Source organism: Seriola dumerili, unplaced genomic scaffold (genome assembly GCF_002260705.1).
Source record: "Seriola dumerili isolate Sdu_G_001 unplaced genomic scaffold, Sdu_1.0 BDQW01001191.1, whole genome shotgun sequence".
NCBI lineage: Eukaryota > Metazoa > Chordata > Actinopteri > Carangiformes > Carangidae > Seriola > Seriola dumerili.
The window spans coordinates 1,004,010-1,021,330 of record NW_019175446.1 but is presented as its reverse complement, the minus strand read 5'-3'; the positions used below and the strand labels follow the sequence as shown (position 1 = coordinate 1,021,330).

The 17,321-nt window shown below is 43.0% G+C and overlaps 1 protein-coding gene across 1 annotated transcript in view; it reads left to right on the top strand.

The window, feature by feature from the left end:
* LOC111238084 (myosin-10) overlaps positions 1-14,117 on the top strand; it is a 50,710-nt gene extending 36,593 nt beyond the window's left edge. Inside the window, exons 15-41 of the mRNA XM_022767481.1 lie at positions 88-202; positions 2,912-3,105; positions 3,228-3,349; positions 3,480-3,549; positions 3,867-4,027; positions 4,146-4,254; positions 4,344-4,475; positions 4,578-4,784; positions 4,948-5,085; positions 5,231-5,354; positions 5,473-5,644; positions 6,412-6,624; positions 6,733-6,877; positions 6,973-7,179; positions 7,739-7,843; positions 7,940-8,092; positions 8,190-8,438; positions 8,664-8,876; positions 8,994-9,206; positions 9,298-9,459; positions 9,544-9,672; positions 9,920-10,008; positions 10,870-10,993; positions 11,152-11,360; positions 11,529-11,637; positions 12,043-12,215; positions 12,436-14,117. Of these exons, the coding sequence (XP_022623202.1) occupies positions 88-202; positions 2,912-3,105; positions 3,228-3,349; positions 3,480-3,549; positions 3,867-4,027; positions 4,146-4,254; positions 4,344-4,475; positions 4,578-4,784; positions 4,948-5,085; positions 5,231-5,354; positions 5,473-5,644; positions 6,412-6,624; positions 6,733-6,877; positions 6,973-7,179; positions 7,739-7,843; positions 7,940-8,092; positions 8,190-8,438; positions 8,664-8,876; positions 8,994-9,206; positions 9,298-9,459; positions 9,544-9,672; positions 9,920-10,008; positions 10,870-10,993; positions 11,152-11,360; positions 11,529-11,637; positions 12,043-12,215; positions 12,436-12,589 (4,191 nt within the window). The 3' untranslated portion in view covers positions 12,590-14,117. The remainder of the gene's footprint in view (positions 1-87; positions 203-2,911; positions 3,106-3,227; positions 3,350-3,479; positions 3,550-3,866; positions 4,028-4,145; positions 4,255-4,343; positions 4,476-4,577; positions 4,785-4,947; positions 5,086-5,230; positions 5,355-5,472; positions 5,645-6,411; positions 6,625-6,732; positions 6,878-6,972; positions 7,180-7,738; positions 7,844-7,939; positions 8,093-8,189; positions 8,439-8,663; positions 8,877-8,993; positions 9,207-9,297; positions 9,460-9,543; positions 9,673-9,919; positions 10,009-10,869; positions 10,994-11,151; positions 11,361-11,528; positions 11,638-12,042; positions 12,216-12,435) is intronic.
* Positions 14,118-17,321: the final 3,204 nt, after the last annotated feature.

Sequence of the window (17,321 nt, the reverse complement as noted above, 5' to 3'; positions counted from 1 at the left end):
GAAGGATGGAAAGAGATTGGATCAGATGAAGCAGAGACATTTTATTGTGCAAATGTTAAAACAATACTGAGGGCTTTTCTTCCGCAGGTGGACTACAAAGCTGATGAATGGCTTATGAAGAACATGGATCCCCTAAATGACAATGTGGCCACGCTGCTGCACCAGTCAACCGACAAGTTTGTGGCTGAGCTCTGGAAAGATGGTGAGTGATTGTATTGACACAAGGTGCAGTCAGTTGTATTAGCTGTAAAAAATAAAATTCAAACGGTCCCGCACTTTCTCTATTTGAGTCCAGAAGGATGTTACTCAGCACATCTCTCGGGAATTGGACAAATGAGAGACGAAAAAAAATAAATGCGTTATTGTCCGTATCTCTTTCAGGTTTTTACTCGGTTCATCTTTTCCCTGATTTAAGGAAAGTTAGAAAGCTGTTCTCTCCTCTCTCGTGCTTCACTGCTGTCTCTGATGTAGGATGAGTTTTTACCAGCTAGTCAGATGGGAACCATGGCCTTCATTGTCCTTATTTTAATTTGACATTAATTTAGTCTTTTTATGGAGTCGCTGAGAGGTCAAATGGAAAGCAAAATGGCCACATAACACTTTCCAGACTAATCCCCACCCCCACCCCCCCGAGTAATGAGCAGCTATGATAACCCAACACTAGTTTAAATGATACGGTTTTAATAATATGCATGAACTGTAGTATTGCAATGGATGAACTGACATTAACTCTTTAATCCTCTCCTTTAACAGCTAATCGATGCGTGTGAAAGTTTGTGTGTGTGTGTGTGTGTGTGCGTGTGTGTGTGTGTGTGTGTTTGCACGCTCTCTTTTTTCTCTCTCACTCTCCGTGTCTTCTCTCTCTCTCTGTGTCTGTGTCTCTGTTGCTGTAGACATTCAGACGTTTCAGAGAGCTTCTTTCTATGACAATGTGTCTGGGCTCCATGAAGCTCCAGGTGAATGATAGTGACACGTAAACCTCAATGTACCACTGGCTTCTCCTCACCCTCTCCACCTGGAGGGCTCATCGGTTTTTTCCCCCCCCCCGTTTTGTCAGGTGCACAGTGTCCCCCCCCTCTGAAGAGCCCCCCCACCCCCCCCTGCCGGCTTTGCATGGCTGCACTACTGTTGTATTTAAAACCTCTAATACTGATCATTTTCACTCCGGTAGCTCGCTGCCACTGTAATTATCACAGCAGTTATCGCTTGAATGATCAGCCAGGTTCATCATGAAAGAAATAGCTTTGTTTTCTGAAAAACAGATATAATACAATTATTATTATAAGTCTGGAAATCTGAGACACTGAGCGTTTGCCTGCTGCTGCTTTTAGGCCCTGATGCATTTTGCTTGATTACAAGAGGCACATAAAAGGAGATTGACGTGGTGGGACTCCACGCTCAGACAAGGTGCCACCACCATCTAAAAATTGCAAAACGATGCAGCGATTACCAGTCCCCTGACTCCGCCGATACAGTTCTATTTAAAGATGTCCCAATGACTTTATAATCTTCTTTTTTTTTTTTTTTTTTTTTTTTTTTTTGCATTCAATAGTATCAACCCAGAGAGTTTCAGAGCTGACAGCAGATGGAAAAAAATAAGCAGTGACCGAACTCGAGGGAGGATCATTGATTCAAGCTCCTGTTTACTGAGTGCAGACATTTATATGTACTGAGAGAATGGAACATCTGAGAAACCTGCATGCCAGTTATCTAATCCGGCTCCGTGTCATTAATCTTTCTCTATGAAAAGACGAGTGGAGGAGGGAGAGAGAGAGAGAGAGAGAGAGAGAGAGAGTTGCTGAACTGTTTTGTTTCCATTTGTGGGTTTGACAGAGATAATCTTAACAGGGTTGATTTAAACAGTGATCATCTACTTTCTACAGAGAAATTAAAGCAAATTTTATTTATTTTTTATTTTTAGTTTTTTTTTGGTTGTTATGCTGCAGGAGCACACAGCTGTCTACTTTAATCTATTGTTATTGTCGAGGATAATAGAAGCTGTGATTTGTTAGTGCTATGGGGATGCAATTTTATAGCATCAGTGATTGTTTAAGTTAAATGTGACCAAGTTGTCAACTGTCAGTTTTATTTATATTGTGCCAATTCACACCAGAAGTTATCTCCAGGCACTTTTCAAACGGAGCAGGTCTAGACTGTACGCACTCTTTATAAGTCACATACAAGGTTTAATTCAATTCAGTTGCTGTTGTAAGAAAAGGAGACCTTAGACCATAAACCCGGTGATTTACTCTTTGCTTTTACTGGATAGGTGGCAGCAGGGTGACAGGGCGGGATGTAGTGAAATTCGGAGATGATGTGTGACAGAAGTCTAATGTGGCAAAAAATGAACAAAAGGTTTTACATTTGCATTTATATCTGTATATAAAGTCAGTCAGTGGGTAAGTCATAAATGCTGTTATTTAGCAATATCATAATGTACGTTACATATTTTAGATTTTGTCTCCGTGTCTTGGCTGTGAAACTCCGCTGCTGCCCGCTCGACTCAAATCAACTAGATCCTGCTTTAAAATCCCGTTTGAACACGGGAGCGTCGGGGAGATGGCTGGCTGACAGAAACCAACAGTGTGTCTGCAAAATGTGACGTCTGTGTTACGTTGCGTCAAACCAGCTGATGGTCTACGGTCACAGCTGGTGTGACACCATCGCCTGTCTTCATGCTTTATCACAGCAATAGAAAAGAGCGAACCCTGCTTCAGTTGAACACATTAATGTTTACTGGCAACGTTTCCCGATGAAAATTCAGACTTCAAAGTAAATTTATTGGCTTTTCACTTTTATCCCCTCTACACATAAATATCAGCAAAACCAGTGTCACAAAAAATCACAAAATGTTCCTCCATTAATATAATAATCTCTCTTTCTTTGCACCTCTAATTCTTTTAATCACCAGTCGACCGGATCGTGGGGCTCGACCAGGTTGCGGGCATGAATGAGACGGCATTCGGTGCCGCCTACAAGACCAAGAAGGGCATGTTCCGCACCGTGGGCCAGCTGTACAAGGAGCAGCTGTCCAAGCTGATGGCCACACTGAGGAACACCAACCCCAACTTTGTCCGCTGCATCATCCCCAACCACGAGAAACGGGTGAGTCTCTAGTTACGTTACCGTCGCCATGTCAATACGTGCTGTGAGGTCGGGGAATAATGCACCGTAATGAATCCTTGGGTTGCACTGTACTGAGTGACCACATCTCCCTCCTCTCACAGGCTGGTAAACTGGACCCCCACCTGGTTCTGGACCAGCTGAGGTGTAACGGTGTGCTGGAGGGGATCCGTATCTGCAGACAGGGTTTCCCCAACCGCATCGTCTTCCAGGAGTTCAGACAGAGGTGATGCTCTACCTCTGACTCGGCGTTTCGTCTTCATATTTCTTTGATCTTTGCAGTTTCTCTCTCTTTTATAGTTTCAGCCTGTGATTTTGTCCCTTGTGACTCTGTGTCATCTCTGCTCCGTGTCCAGGTATGAGATCCTCACTCCTAACGCCATTCCCAAGGGCTTTATGGATGGCAAGCAGGCCTGTGAGAGAATGGTAAGGACTTGAGGGGTCTCAGTTTAGAACGAGCGAAAATAATCGAGGTCACGTTTGAAACAAGAGGTTATTATGATTTTCTCATTGTCGGGCAGTTGCATGAAAGAATCGATATGTTCATCATATCATCAAGCACCAACTTGTAACTGAAGCAAAAATGTATAAATAAATGTGTAAATATAAAATAGGTTTTGCAAATAATCGCTCCCATTGCAACAAGTTTTTTCCCTTAATTCACACTTATTACCAAGACAAAGGCTGTCTGTTATCTTAAGCCATCTCTCCTCCTTTTCGATGTCTCTCTTTCTCTTTGGTAGATTCAAGCCCTGGAGCTGGATGGAAACCTGTTTCGTATCGGCCAGAGTAAGATCTTCTTCAGGGCCGGGGTCTTGGCCCACCTGGAGGAAGAGAGGGACCTGAAGATCACCGACATCATCATTTATTTCCAGGCTGTTTGCCGAGGATATCTGGCACGCAAGTAAGTGCTGCTCTGCCGCTGCTGCCTTGTGTTTGAGAGCTCCTCGTTTCTATATATTTAATTACAAAACGTAGATTTTACTGTTGTCTCACTCTGTCCTCTTTTTGTGATGCTTCAGGGCTTTTGCGAAGAAGCAGCAGCAGCTCAGCGCTCTGAAAGTTCTCCAGAGAAACTGTGCTGCCTACTTAAAGCTGCGTCACTGGCAATGGTGGAGACTCTTCACCAAGGTGTGTGCATATGTGCATGTGCATTTGTTTTTGTTTTTCTGGAATGTGTGCCGTCCTCTGAAGCTTCCCCCGATCATGTGCTCCTGCAGGTGAAGCCTCTGCTGCAGGTGACCAGGCAGGAGGAGGAGATGCAGGCTAAAGATGAGGAGCTGGTCAAGGTGAAGGAGAAGCAGACCAAGGTGGAGGGAGAGCTGGTGGAGATGGAGAGGAAACACCAGCAGGTCAGTCACAGCCGCAGCGGTTAGAACAAAATCATTTGGATTTTTACTTACATGGTTTTTCAAGTATCAATAACTGAAGGTTTTAACATTATTTTTGCGCAGTTGGTGGAGGAGAAGAACATCCTGGCGGAGCAGCTGCAGGCAGAGACAGAGCTGTTTGCGGAGGCCGAGGAGATGAGAGCTCGTCTGGCCTCCAAAAAGCAAGAGCTGGAGGAGATCCTTCATGACCTGGAGTCCAGGCTGGAGGAAGAAGAGGAGAGGAACCAGGGCCTGCAGAATGAGAAGAAGAAGATGCAATCCCACATCCAGGTGTGTTGAAATACTCATGCAACATCAAAGTAATGGCAACTGAAAAGCTCATTTTTGCACAGTTGGAAATATGTTCTGAAAGATTACAATTTCAAATGACTTAATTACAAAAGTCTTTTTGCTAATTGTGTTTGCTGCTATCATTAAATACTCGTGTGTGTAGGACCTGGAAGAACAGTTGGATGAGGAGGAGGCTGCCAGGCAGAAGCTGCAACTGGAGAAAGTGACAGCGGAGGCCAAAATGAAGAAATATGAAGAGGACATTTTGCTACTGGAGGATCAGAACTCCAAGTTCCTCAAGGTGAGAGAGAAGTGAAGGCTCTGGAGGTTGACGTTCAGGCTAAAGGGTTTTGAGTGGAAACAGGTGAAGATGGAGGATCTCACAGTCAGATCCAAACAGAAGTTTAGCTGTGTGCTAACCCGCCTGTACGTCTATCTCTCCTCAGGAAAAGAAGTTGATGGAGGACCGAATCAACGAGGTGAACTCAATGCTAGCTGAAGAGGAGGAGAAGGCCAAGAACTTGGGCAAGGTCAAGAACAAGCAGGAGATGATGATGGTCGACCTGGAGGGTAAAGGAGTAAAGTCAAATACAGACTAGAATAGTAAAGTGCAAAAATGAACCTGCGAAAAGAGTTTCCTTTGTGTTTTATTACAACATCATTGTGTCCTCTCTCTTTTCTAATTCAGAGAGACTGAAGAAGGAGGAGAAGACCCGTCAGGAGCTGGAGAAGGCTAAGAGGAAGCTGGACGGTGAGACGTCTGACTTCCAGGACCAGATATCTGAGCTACAGGCCCAGATCGAGGAGCAGAAAGTTCAAATGGGCAAGAAGGAAGAGGAGCAGCAGATGATGCAGGCTAGGTAGGAGATATAGGAGAACGGAACAGAAGCTACTCAGTGACAGAGAAAATCCCCTCACCAACAACTATTACATAACTGTGTGAGCTAAATATGGGTTTTTAATATTGAGTCATTGAGATTCTGCTTCATGATGTGAGTTTGAGATAAGTGCCACATAGCTGCACGGAACGATCATCACGCAGTCACACCTGCCATTTTATATGCTGCATTTTATCGGACTGACAGCGCAGCAGAAACAGCAGCGCCCTTATCATCCAGTAAAAATAGTCTGTTGTTGAGCTCCTTCGTGCACATGCCCGTGCCTGTGTTTATCCATCCGACTCTCACTGCATTGGAATCTGGTGCGCATGTAATTTTTATGCGGTATCAACATCCAGCGCTGAGCCATGAAGTGGCCTGTACAGCGCGCAGCTCCTTTAAGAGTGTTTGGTCAAAAGATAACTGAGCATCAGCTGCTTAATGAAACAGTGATTCTAAAATTCAGTCTCTGCTGCCACCTAGTGGGAGTTCACTGACAGGAGCTGACAGAGTCTCCTTTTTCATTTTCTACTATGTTGTGTAAGGAAACTGCAAATTGAGTTTGTGAGTGTGTTGTGGACAAATTTTAAATAAATGAGCAGTTAAAAGAAATGAAATAATTCAGGTTCATCTTGTTTTGCTGGAATATTGCAGTGAGTTCCTTGGTCATATTTCTCCGATAACACAGTCCCAGTGTCGTGCCCTGCTTTTGTCACATGTTCTTTCTTGCTGTTCTCGATGTTTGACAGGGGGGAGGACGAGGTTAGCCAGAAGAACAACGCTCTGAAGCAGGTGAGGGAGCTGCAGGCCCAGCTGTCTGAGCTGCAGGAGGACCTCGAGTCGGAGAAACAATCCAGGAACAAGGCCGAGAAACTCAAGAGGGACTTGAGTGAAGAGCTTGAGGCCCTTAAAACCGAACTAGAAGACACCCTGGATACAACAGCTGCACAGCAGGAGCTTAGGTACAATACTGCATTTTAATCTCACTTATTTTACATGTATATTATAGACAGTGGTGTTATCAAATCAACAGGAAAGTTCAGACTTTTCTGCGTCCCTGCTCTCCGTAGGACCAAGCGTGAACAGGAGGTTGCGGAGCTGAAGAAGGCCATCGACGAGGAGACTAAAAACCACGAGGCTCAGATCCAGGAGATGCGACAGAGGCACGGCACAGCCTTGGAAGAGCTGTCTGAACAGCTGGAACAAGCCAAGAGGGTAACATCCCCCTTTCCGCAAAAGATTATTTAAAGTGACGTCACTCCATCATCATAACGCGACACTAACGTTTGCCGTTCACTGATCACGTCTAGTTCAAGGCGAACCTGGAGAAGACCAAGCAGAGCCAGGAGAGTGCCAACAAGGAGCTGGCCAGCGAGGTCAAGACCCTGCAGCAGGCAAAGACGGAGTCCGAGCACAAGAGGAAGAAACTGGAGGCGCAGCTGCAGGAGTTCATGGCCAGAGTCACCGAGGGAGAGAGGGCCAAGGGAGAGCTGGCTGAGCGCTCACACAAACTGCAGGTGAGGAGTGTAGATGTGAATATGTTTGATTTGATTCAGTGGAATCAGAAGGTCTTTGTTTTGGAGATAATAACTTCATTTAGGGAAGGTTTGTTTGTTTGTGTAATTCCTGCATTTTTAGGTTGAAACTAGAAACTCTGAGGGAAAATAAACAATATATATATGTTTTAACTACTTAAACTTCAGCCTTCATGTCACAAATTCTGGACACTTGTAGTTGCATAATGCTCGTGCTCTTCATTAGTGTTGTTCATGATTATCCGCTGAACTCACAATAAGGATTTTGACTGACTGACTATCAGTTGAACAGTTAAAACATCCTCTGGCATCAGTAACATCTGAGTGTGTATTCTCACAGTTGACAGACTGAGCACCAAACTAACCCCTTAGTAGCCAGACGTTGAGATTTGCTTTTTATTTTAATAAATTATTCAATATTTTCTTACATGGGAGAGGCTTTTATGACAGTTATACACAGCTCAGAGGATTTTATTCTCCTTTATATGTGATTTCAGAAATGCATTTGATTTAAATCGATCATTTTAATGTCTCCGCGCAGACGGAGTTAGACAATGTGTCAGCCATGCTGGAAGACTCGGAGAGGAAGGGGATCAAGACGGCCAAAGATGTCGCTGGACTGGAGAGTCAGCTACAAGACTCGCAGGTGACGTGCAGTATCTCTGAGCTTTTAGTCACCGAGCCGAACGCAATGAATGTTTTCTGTTGAACCACCTGGACAAATATGACTTTTTCCCCGTAGGAGCTGCTCCAGGAGGAGACACGTCAGAAACTGAACCTCAGCAGTCGCATACGGCAGCTGGAGGAGGAGAAGAACGCTCTGCAGGAGCAGCAGGAGGAGGATGAGGAGGCGCGCAAGAATCTGGAGAAACAGATGTTGACCCTACAGGCTCAAGTAAGACAGGTGGTCTCTGGAGTAAGAAAACAATGATTAGATTCTTCTTTTTTTTGTTGGTTTTTATTCTGGATCTTTCTCTTTCTGCCGCTCATAGCTCTCAGAGAGCAAGAAGAAGCTGGAGGACGATGTTGGGACAATAGACAGCCTGGAGGAGGCTAAGAAGAAGCTGCAGAAGGACCTGGAGCTGGGCAGCCAGCGTCTGGAAGAGAAAACCATCGCCTTTGAAAAAATGGAGAAGACAAAGACTCGTCTGCAGCAGGAGCTGGATGATCTAACTGTCGACTTGGATCACCAGCGACAAATTGTCTCCAACCTGGAGAAGAAGCAAAAGAAGTTTGACCAGGTGAGGAGGCACTTTATTTGGGATATTCTGCCAGATGGCGTTTCTGGAAAACAACTTTGGAATTAGTTTCTAAGCTTGTTTTAGATAAATCTTTAATGTAACCCTGCAGCTTGTGCAGTGTAGACAGATTTCAGGAGTCAAAATTCAATAATTAGATCATTCATCAAAATACCAAATAAGATTTTCATGAAATTCCGGTCTATAATCTGCTGTCCTCCTCCACAGATGCTAGCTGAAGAAAAGAGCATCTCAGCTCGCTACGCTGAAGAACGTGACCGTGCTGAAGCTGAGGCCAGAGAAAAGGAGACCAAAGCTCTGTCCATGACCAGAGCTCTGGACGAGGCGCTGGAGGCCAAAGAGGAGCTGGAGAGAGTTAACAAGCAGCTCCGCGCTGAAATGGAAGATCTGATGAGCTCAAAGGACGACGTGGGCAAGAATGTGAGTGTCAGGGTCAACAAAGTGCACACAGTCCGAGATCCTCACCCTGGGACCCTCTTTTCGGACGCTGTACGTCCGACAGTAGAGCAGTAATCCCGTTTGTCTCCTCTCTGTCAGGTCCACGAGCTGGAGAAGTCCAAACGCACTCTGGAGCAACAGCTGGAGGAGATGAAGACTCAGCTGGAGGAGCTGGAGGACGAGCTGCAGGCCACGGAAGACGCCAAGCTGCGTTTGGAGGTCAACATGCAGGCCATGAAGGCCCAGTATGAGAGAGACCTTCAGGGCCGGGACGACCAGAATGACGAGAAGAAGAGAGCACTGGTCAAGCAGGTGCAGAACAACACTTACCACTGAATCACAACATTTTAAACAATCGTTTAATCCCATCACACTAAAGGCTTGTTCCTGCTCCTCCCTCCAGGTGCGAGAGATGGAGGCGGAGTTAGAGGATGAGAGGAAGCAAAGAGGTCTGGCTGTAGCTGCGAAGAAGAAACTAGAGATGGATTTGAAGGATATAGAGGGCCACATAGAGGGAGCCAACAAGGCTCGAGATGAAGCCATCAAACAGCTGCGCAAGTTACAGGTGCGGATCTAAAACGTATGTTTGAATCAGTTTCGCTTTGTACATATTCTCCATTCATACCTCCTCATCCATTTCTACCATCAGGCCCAAATGAAGGATTACCAGAGGGAGTTGGAGGACGCCCGAGCTTCCAGAGACGATATCTTTGCCATCTCCAAGGAAAACGAGAAGAAACTCAAAAGTCTGGAGGCTGAGATTGTTCAGCTACATGAGGTACAGCATAACAGGATGGTCCTGGTCTCCAAAAACCAGACTGACTGATGTTCAGACCTTTTGCAATATTTGTTGTGTCGTATGGAGGGACACATATGGATAGTTAGGGGTTGTAGAGTGTTGGTTTACGGGTGATAGTAAACTATATTTACTCCATATTTTAATAACTCATGTTAATGCATTGAAAGCTCCCTCTGAACATGAGATCAGAGGACGTGCTGATTCACCTTTGACCTTTTCTCTGCAGGATCTGGCAGCGTCTGAGAGGGGCCGGCGCCACGCAGAGCAGGAACGGGACGAGCTGCAAGATGAAATCTCAAACAGCACCTCCGGAAAGTGAGTTACACACACACACACACACACACACACACACACACACACACACACACACACACACACACACGTGACCACACCATAATATCTGTGCACAGATGCATCCTCTCGGCATATCATTCCTGGTGTTATCATACCAGGTCACATTAAACATTGCACATTGCATTAAACTTTATTTTATAACTATTTATTTTGCAGCACAACGTAACTGTTTGCTTCTCCAGGCCCGGCAGCAACAGAGCAACAATAAACATATAGAACCGTAATATTGCAATATACAATTAATATCTTTCCTTGAGATGAGTAAGGTAAAGAAAAAAATATAAAACCATGGTTTAAAACAAAAAGCATTTTAATTAGGGGGGTAAAAGCAGCACAGATTAAATTACTTATTAATTGTTCTCCAAAATAAATAGTGGAAAGTGAGCTGCCAAGATAATCTCCTGTGATATAGTTTATCCTTTCTTAAGTAAGGCCAGGAACCATCCCATGGACTTCCTGTATGTCGGTTTACCTGTCAATATATAAATATTCATGGAAGAACCTTAACTTTCCTTGGTGACAAACTTTTAGAAGTCACAGTTTAGAGGAACCTTCTCCAGAAAACAAACTATCTTCAACACTCCCATATGTGGTAAAGCCAAACCCCCTGTGCAATTTACATTTAGTTCCTGTGTCTTCTGTTAAAGATAAAATAATACAGCCTGGTATAATATACTTCATGCTTGTACATTTATTCTATAATAATTTAAAAAGGGGCTGAACGACCCCAGCTGTAATAGTCTGGTTAAAAACCTGTGTCCATATTTACCGCGGTCATTTCTCAGCAGCTGCTTTCAACATCTCCTCCTTTTCGTGTGTCAGGTCTGCTCTGATGGATGAGAAGAGGAGGCTGGAGGCTCGTATCGCCCAACTGGAGGAGGAGCTGGAAGAGGAGCAGGGCAACATGGAGCTCCTCAACGACCGCTTCAGAAAGACGACCATGCAGGTATGAAAACTGTACCGTCTGTGATTTGTAATAGTTTTAAATAGGAAATGCAGTTTGTTTTTTTTTCTGTATCATTGTATGAACTTCACCTTCCACCTTCCACCTTCCTCTTTCTGCCCCCCCCCCCCCCCCCCCCCCCCCCCCCCCCCCCCCCCCAGGTGGACACCCTGACCACAGAGTTGAGTGCAGAGCGCAGCACAGCCCAGAAGAGCGAAAACGCTCGCCAGCAACTGGAGCGTCAAAACAAGGAGCTCCGGGCCAAGCTGGGCGAGCTGGAGGGCTCTGTGAAGAACAGGTTCAAGGCCTCCATCACTGCCCTGGAGGCCAAGATAGCACAGCTGGAGGAGCAGCTGGAGCAGGAGGCCAAGTGAGAATTCTTCCCCTTGCTTAAACTAATCAACATAATCAGAGGGAGCACTTTTAAAAACAATAAACAAGGTTGAAATATGAGATGGGAATTGAGTTGACAGTTATAGAATATACGTGTGGGTGTAACATGTAACGCTAAATCCTTCCGTGACCTTCTCCACTGAAGGGAGCGAGCAACAGCCAACAAGATCGTGAGGAGGACCGAGAAGAAGCTGAAGGAAATCTGCATGCAGGTGGAGGATGAGCGTCGCCATGCCGACCAGTTTAAAGAGCAAGTACGTCTGTCACTGCTGATATTAACACTGCTGTTGTTTGCTGTTTTCAAGCAACTTGCCACTTTATTTTTAAAAGGCAAAACATTTTGAGCTTTATCAACCGATTTCTTTTTCTCGGCACTTTCCAACGTGCGTTTTGTGTCTCATCTCGTGCTGTAATTGTTTTCTAATTGTTTCCACTGGGACAAATAAGCTTTAATTAGTGTCTGCCATTATGCAAATGACACATTTACAACCTAATGATACAACAATCACTAAAACCTGCTGCAAAACTTTCTGAACTTTCCTACAAACCAGTTAAGAAACAGATCAGGTCATTTGCACACGTTTTGTATTTCTTGTAATGTGTGTTTTTCTTTGTGTCTTTGTGTGTGTGTGTGTCTGTGTGTGTGTGTGTGTATGAAGGTGGAAAAGGCGAGCTCTCGCATGAAGCAGCTGAAGCGTCAGCTGGAGGAAGCTGAGGAGGAGGCCACGAGGGCCAACGCCTCGCGCAGGAAACTGCAGAGGGAGCTGGACGACGCCACCGAGGCCAGCGAGGGTCTGAGCCGTGAGGTCCACACGCTCAAGAACCGCCTCAGGTACGGCGTGGTAGACAAAACACCCACTATCTGTCAGTCACCATTTATCCTTTTATTTTATTAGCTATATTCCTGGATGCTTATTTTTTAACAACTTGGTGCTGACCATATTCCAGTGGCATTACCACACACTGTTATATCAATATTGGCTATTATTAATTTTTTAAAAACAACATTCCCTTTACCTCCATTCCTCCTCCCCCTCCTCCTCCTCCTGCAGGCGTGGCGGCCCCATCAGCTTCTCCTCCACTCGCTCCGGCAGACGTCAGCTGCAGGTGGAGGGATCTTCCCTGGACCTCCTGTCCGACGACGAGCTGGAAAACAAGATCACTGACAACAACGCCAACGAGACGCCGGCGCCGCAGCCGGAGTAGAGGAGCGGAAGCCTTCACTTTTGCTCTCCCATTCACTTCTCACCCCACACACACAGAAAACCCCAGACACTCCCAGCTTGAATAGGGATCCTCTTCCCGCCCCTCTGGCCACTTCAGCACTTAATTAAAGGACCCTCGCAGCCCCCGTCTGGACAGATCTGCTCGCTCCAAACCACACACAGCATGATCTAAGAAAACCCCTTATCCCTGACCTTTCTCCTCAACCCTTAAACCTTAGCACACACCAGCAGTTGGACCCCCAACGCTCCCTTTTAATACCCCACTTAAGGTTGTAAGAAGCACTACTTTGCCTTACCCCTCCTTGTCAAGCTGCAGGGCTTTATAAAAGCAACTCCAATCATGCGTTGAGTGAAGACTACTTCAGTAACCCCTTATAACAACTCCCTAATCCCTCCGTGCACATGTTAGAAATGAGTAAATCTTCAGATTGATTTCTGCTCGTCAATCAGTGAGTGCACGCGTGTCAGGACGGTACTTCTCCTCGGTCGGACCAGTATTTAGCTCTTTCAAAACGCTTCCCAATGCTAAAATAAAAGCACTGCAATATTTGAAAGGAACGGATCCTGATGAAAGCGAACGACCTTCTGACATTATTTTTTCATCAAGTCTCTGACATACAGTATCATATCAGTCAGTTTAGTCGTGTTAGTTGAACTGTAACTGAATAGTATTTTTCCAGTCCTATGGCAGGATTGTTTGCTTGCATATGAATATAGACATGTGACTGTAAGCTGCCTTGTCGCCTCAGCGCTACAGACCGTTGCTCCTTTGACCAGTATTGGTTTCTCCAATGTTTGACAGTAGGTCAGTGTTGACTTGTAATTATTTGGTGTGAGTGCTGAAAGCGGCGATCACACTCATCTTCTCTTGCGCTACTTCTTCTTCTTCTTCTTCTTCTTCTTCTGTGCCTTTTTCGCTCACTCAAAACTCAAAACCCATTTATGCCTCATATACTGTTCATATATTGAACCATTTTCATAAAATATTCATAAATTTGCATATGAAATGAGATATTAGTGGAAACCTGATTTTCTTTGATTTGTATGTCTTCCTCCAGCGTTCATGTGACCCCGATGATCGATATGTCAAACAGTTTGGGATTCTTTGTAGATGGGTGCTATGACTTTTCTTATTGATAACTTTTATACTTTTTGTGTTATTAAGATTTAAAAACAATCCAATAGACATCAACTGTATTTATATCTCTGCTATTGTATACAGTGCAAACTCCATTCATATTTCAAAATGCTCAGTATTGCACATTGATCAACTGTACTCATCATTATGACATGTACAGTTCATGAGTTATTAGGAATTATATATAATGCATTAAAGTCTATGGAGCCCATTTCACTCCCATTGTATTTCTCACTCATCTGTATTAACTACAAACTCCATTCACAATGTAAAATCCTGCACAGTGATGAATTGAGTCCACGATGATGCCACTGAATTAGTAATGTCATCCATTTTTAAAACTTTGACAATCAACATGACAACAGCTGCATTTTTTTTTTACGTTTTTTGCATTTTGCCAAAGACAGTATGACACAGTACAAAGGTCTCTGACTGGAACTGAACCGGAGAAGATGCAGGTATATGGTAAAGGCACTTGTGAAGTAAGTTCTGCTTTAACTCCACAACACTCCAGAGGGAAATTTTTACACCACTAGATTTATCTGACAGCTATAGAAACCATACGCTACTTATAAAATTATGATTTTAATTTTTTTTTTTTAAACATTATCCGCTTATAAAATTGAATTCAAGATTAAACCAGTGGTTCCCAATCTTTTTGGCTTGTGACGTCTTACAATAAATAAAACAGTGGCTTTTTGGAGCCCTTTGTCAAAGTCTTTGAGGTGTTTGCAGTTCCACCAAGTAGTTGTCGGGTTTTATGTCAACTGGACCCAAACGCAGACAAACATAAGACTGGAAGGTGGAGTGAAAATACTTTATTGATGAAAAACTCTTACAGACAAACAACTTACAGGCTTGACAAACAAAAATGTCAAAGGTCCAACCATAGGAGGCAAAACTGGTGGAAACTAAGGAACAGGAACAAAAACACAAGGAGCACGTGAGTAAGAGACGCAAGGAAACATCAAAAATCCAAACTCAAGTTCAACAGAGGAAAAACAGGAGGAACTGACAGACAAAGAGACTTAAATACACAAGGGTAATTGCACACAGGTGAAACACATTAAGACGAGTCAGACAATCTACATGGGGGAAACAGGACAAAGGCAGGAAGTAAAATGCGAAAAATGTACTTAAGTACAGTTCTCAAGTAAATGTAGTTCATGACACGATTAAAAAAACGTCAACTTAAAAACAGATATAAAATAAGATCGAATGAAGTTGCTCAGTCTAGAAATGCCCTCGCACACAAGTGTGCACATGTGTCTCTCTGTCACTGGGGTGTTGATGGATTATGAAGGGGTCCGTGTTGGGGGAACACCAGGCCTTCAATGTTGCAGCCTGCAGCCAAGGGTCGTGACCCCACAGTGTCTCAGTGCAAACAAACCATCTTACAGTTGTGTTTTTTAAGATTTACCAAAGCCAGGTGGTCCGTTCCCGCTGATCCCTCAGATTTCTTGCATCCAGACGTTGGGGAAAGCCTAATGAAAGTTTGTGTGGCTGCAGCCTTACTGGGTGTGTTTATACACTGGATTCAGGAGTATCATTGCCCACACTCACAACCACACATGACCCTGCAACTTACAATTTGTATATTCATTTCATTTCTCAAGAGATCCAAACCACCCTCTTCATATCACATACATTTTTCTGTGAAATGCAACTGTGATGGTTTTTCGAAAGGCTGTAAAATGCTGTCATTGTGCTGCCAGTCAAGATGATGACAGTGGAGGATTAGCATCCCAACAGAAGCTGCAGGAGGGAGAAAGCTGGAAGACACAAGGGTTTGAACAGAGATCTGATGTGTCATCGCCGCAGTCAGAATAAAACTGTGTCATCTAATCTATCTCCATGAACTGTGGGACTGTGAAGCCGGGCAGGCAGGAGAAAGCTGACAAACTATAGTAAGGCATAAAAGTCATAAAGACATCATCACTTACATATATATATATATTTCCTTTTTTTTAATTATGATAAATTGTTTAATGAAATATAATAAATCAGATATAATAAATAAAATGATGGATCAAATATAATAAATCAGATAGAGTAAAATCACTGCAGTGTGTCTGAAAATATTTCTCCTGTTTGCTTGTACGTGTGTGTGTGTGTGTGTGTGTGTGTGTGTGTGTGTGTGTGTGTGTGTGTGTGTGTCTGTGTCAGCTGGTCGAGGCTTCCGGATTCCTGCTCCCTCCAGTCTCCATACTCACCTGCTTCTCATCATACAATCAACTCCACAACCGGCTGCAGTATAAAGGACCAGTTCAATTTACCATTCCCTACCAAATCTCCCGTTTCTAAAAGTGGTTTTAATACTGCGGCCAAGCTCAGCTTGCTGTTTGCTCTGAGTCTTTCTGAACTTTTTGTGCTGTAAAAAAGTCATGGGACAGTTAGGCATTAAAAGCAATAAAAACATCATAGTATTGTAAGGCATTAAAGGTGGTAAGAATGACATAATATAGTAAGGCATGAAAAGTGGTAAAAACATCATATCATAATAAGGTATGAAAAGTGGTAAAAACGTCATAGTATAGTAATGCATAAAAACATCATAGTATAATAAGGCATAAAAAGTCATAAAAACGACAGTAGAGTAAGGCATAAAAAGTCATAAAAACGTCATAGTATAGTAAGGCATAAAAAGTAAAAAAAACGACGTAGGCATAAAAAGTCATGAAAACATCATAATATAGTAAGGCATAAAAAGTCATGAAAACATCATAGTATAGTAAGGCATAAAAAGTCATGAAAAGAGCATAAAAAGTCATAAAAACGACATGGTATAGTAAGGCGTAAAAAGTCATGAAAACATTTTAGTATAGTAAGGCATTAAAAGTCATAAAAACGACATAGTATAGTAAGGAATAAAAATTAATGAAAACATTTTAGTATAGAAAGGCATTAAAAGTCATGAAAACATCATCGTATATTAAGGCATAAAAAGTCATGAAAACATCATAGTATAATAAGGCATAAAAAGTCATAAAAACGTCATAGTATAGTAAGGCATGAAAAGTCATGAAAACAACATAGTATAGTAAGGCATAAAAAGTCATGAAGACATCATAGTATAGTAAGGCATAAAAAGTCATGAAAACATCATAGTATAGTAAGGCATAAAAAGTCATAAGTATAGCAAGGCATTAAAAGTCATAAAAATGTCATAGTATAGTAAGGCATAAAATGTCATGAAAACATCATAGTATAGTAAGGCATAAAAAGTAAAAAAAACAACATAGGATAGTAAGGCATAAAAAGTCATGAAAACATCATAGTATAGTAAGGCATAAAAAGTCATGAAAATATCATAGTATAGTAAGGCATAAAAAGTCATAAGTATAGCAAGGCATTAAAAGTCATAAAAACGTCATAATATAGTAAGGCATAAAAAGTAAAAAAAACAACATAGTATAGTAAGGCATTAAACGTCATGAAAACATCATAGTATAGTAAGGCATAAAAAGTCATAAGTATAGCAAGGTATTAAAAGTCATTAAAATGTCATAGTATAGTAAGGCATAAAAAGTCAAAAAAACGACATAGTATAGTAAGGCATTAAAAGTCATGAAAA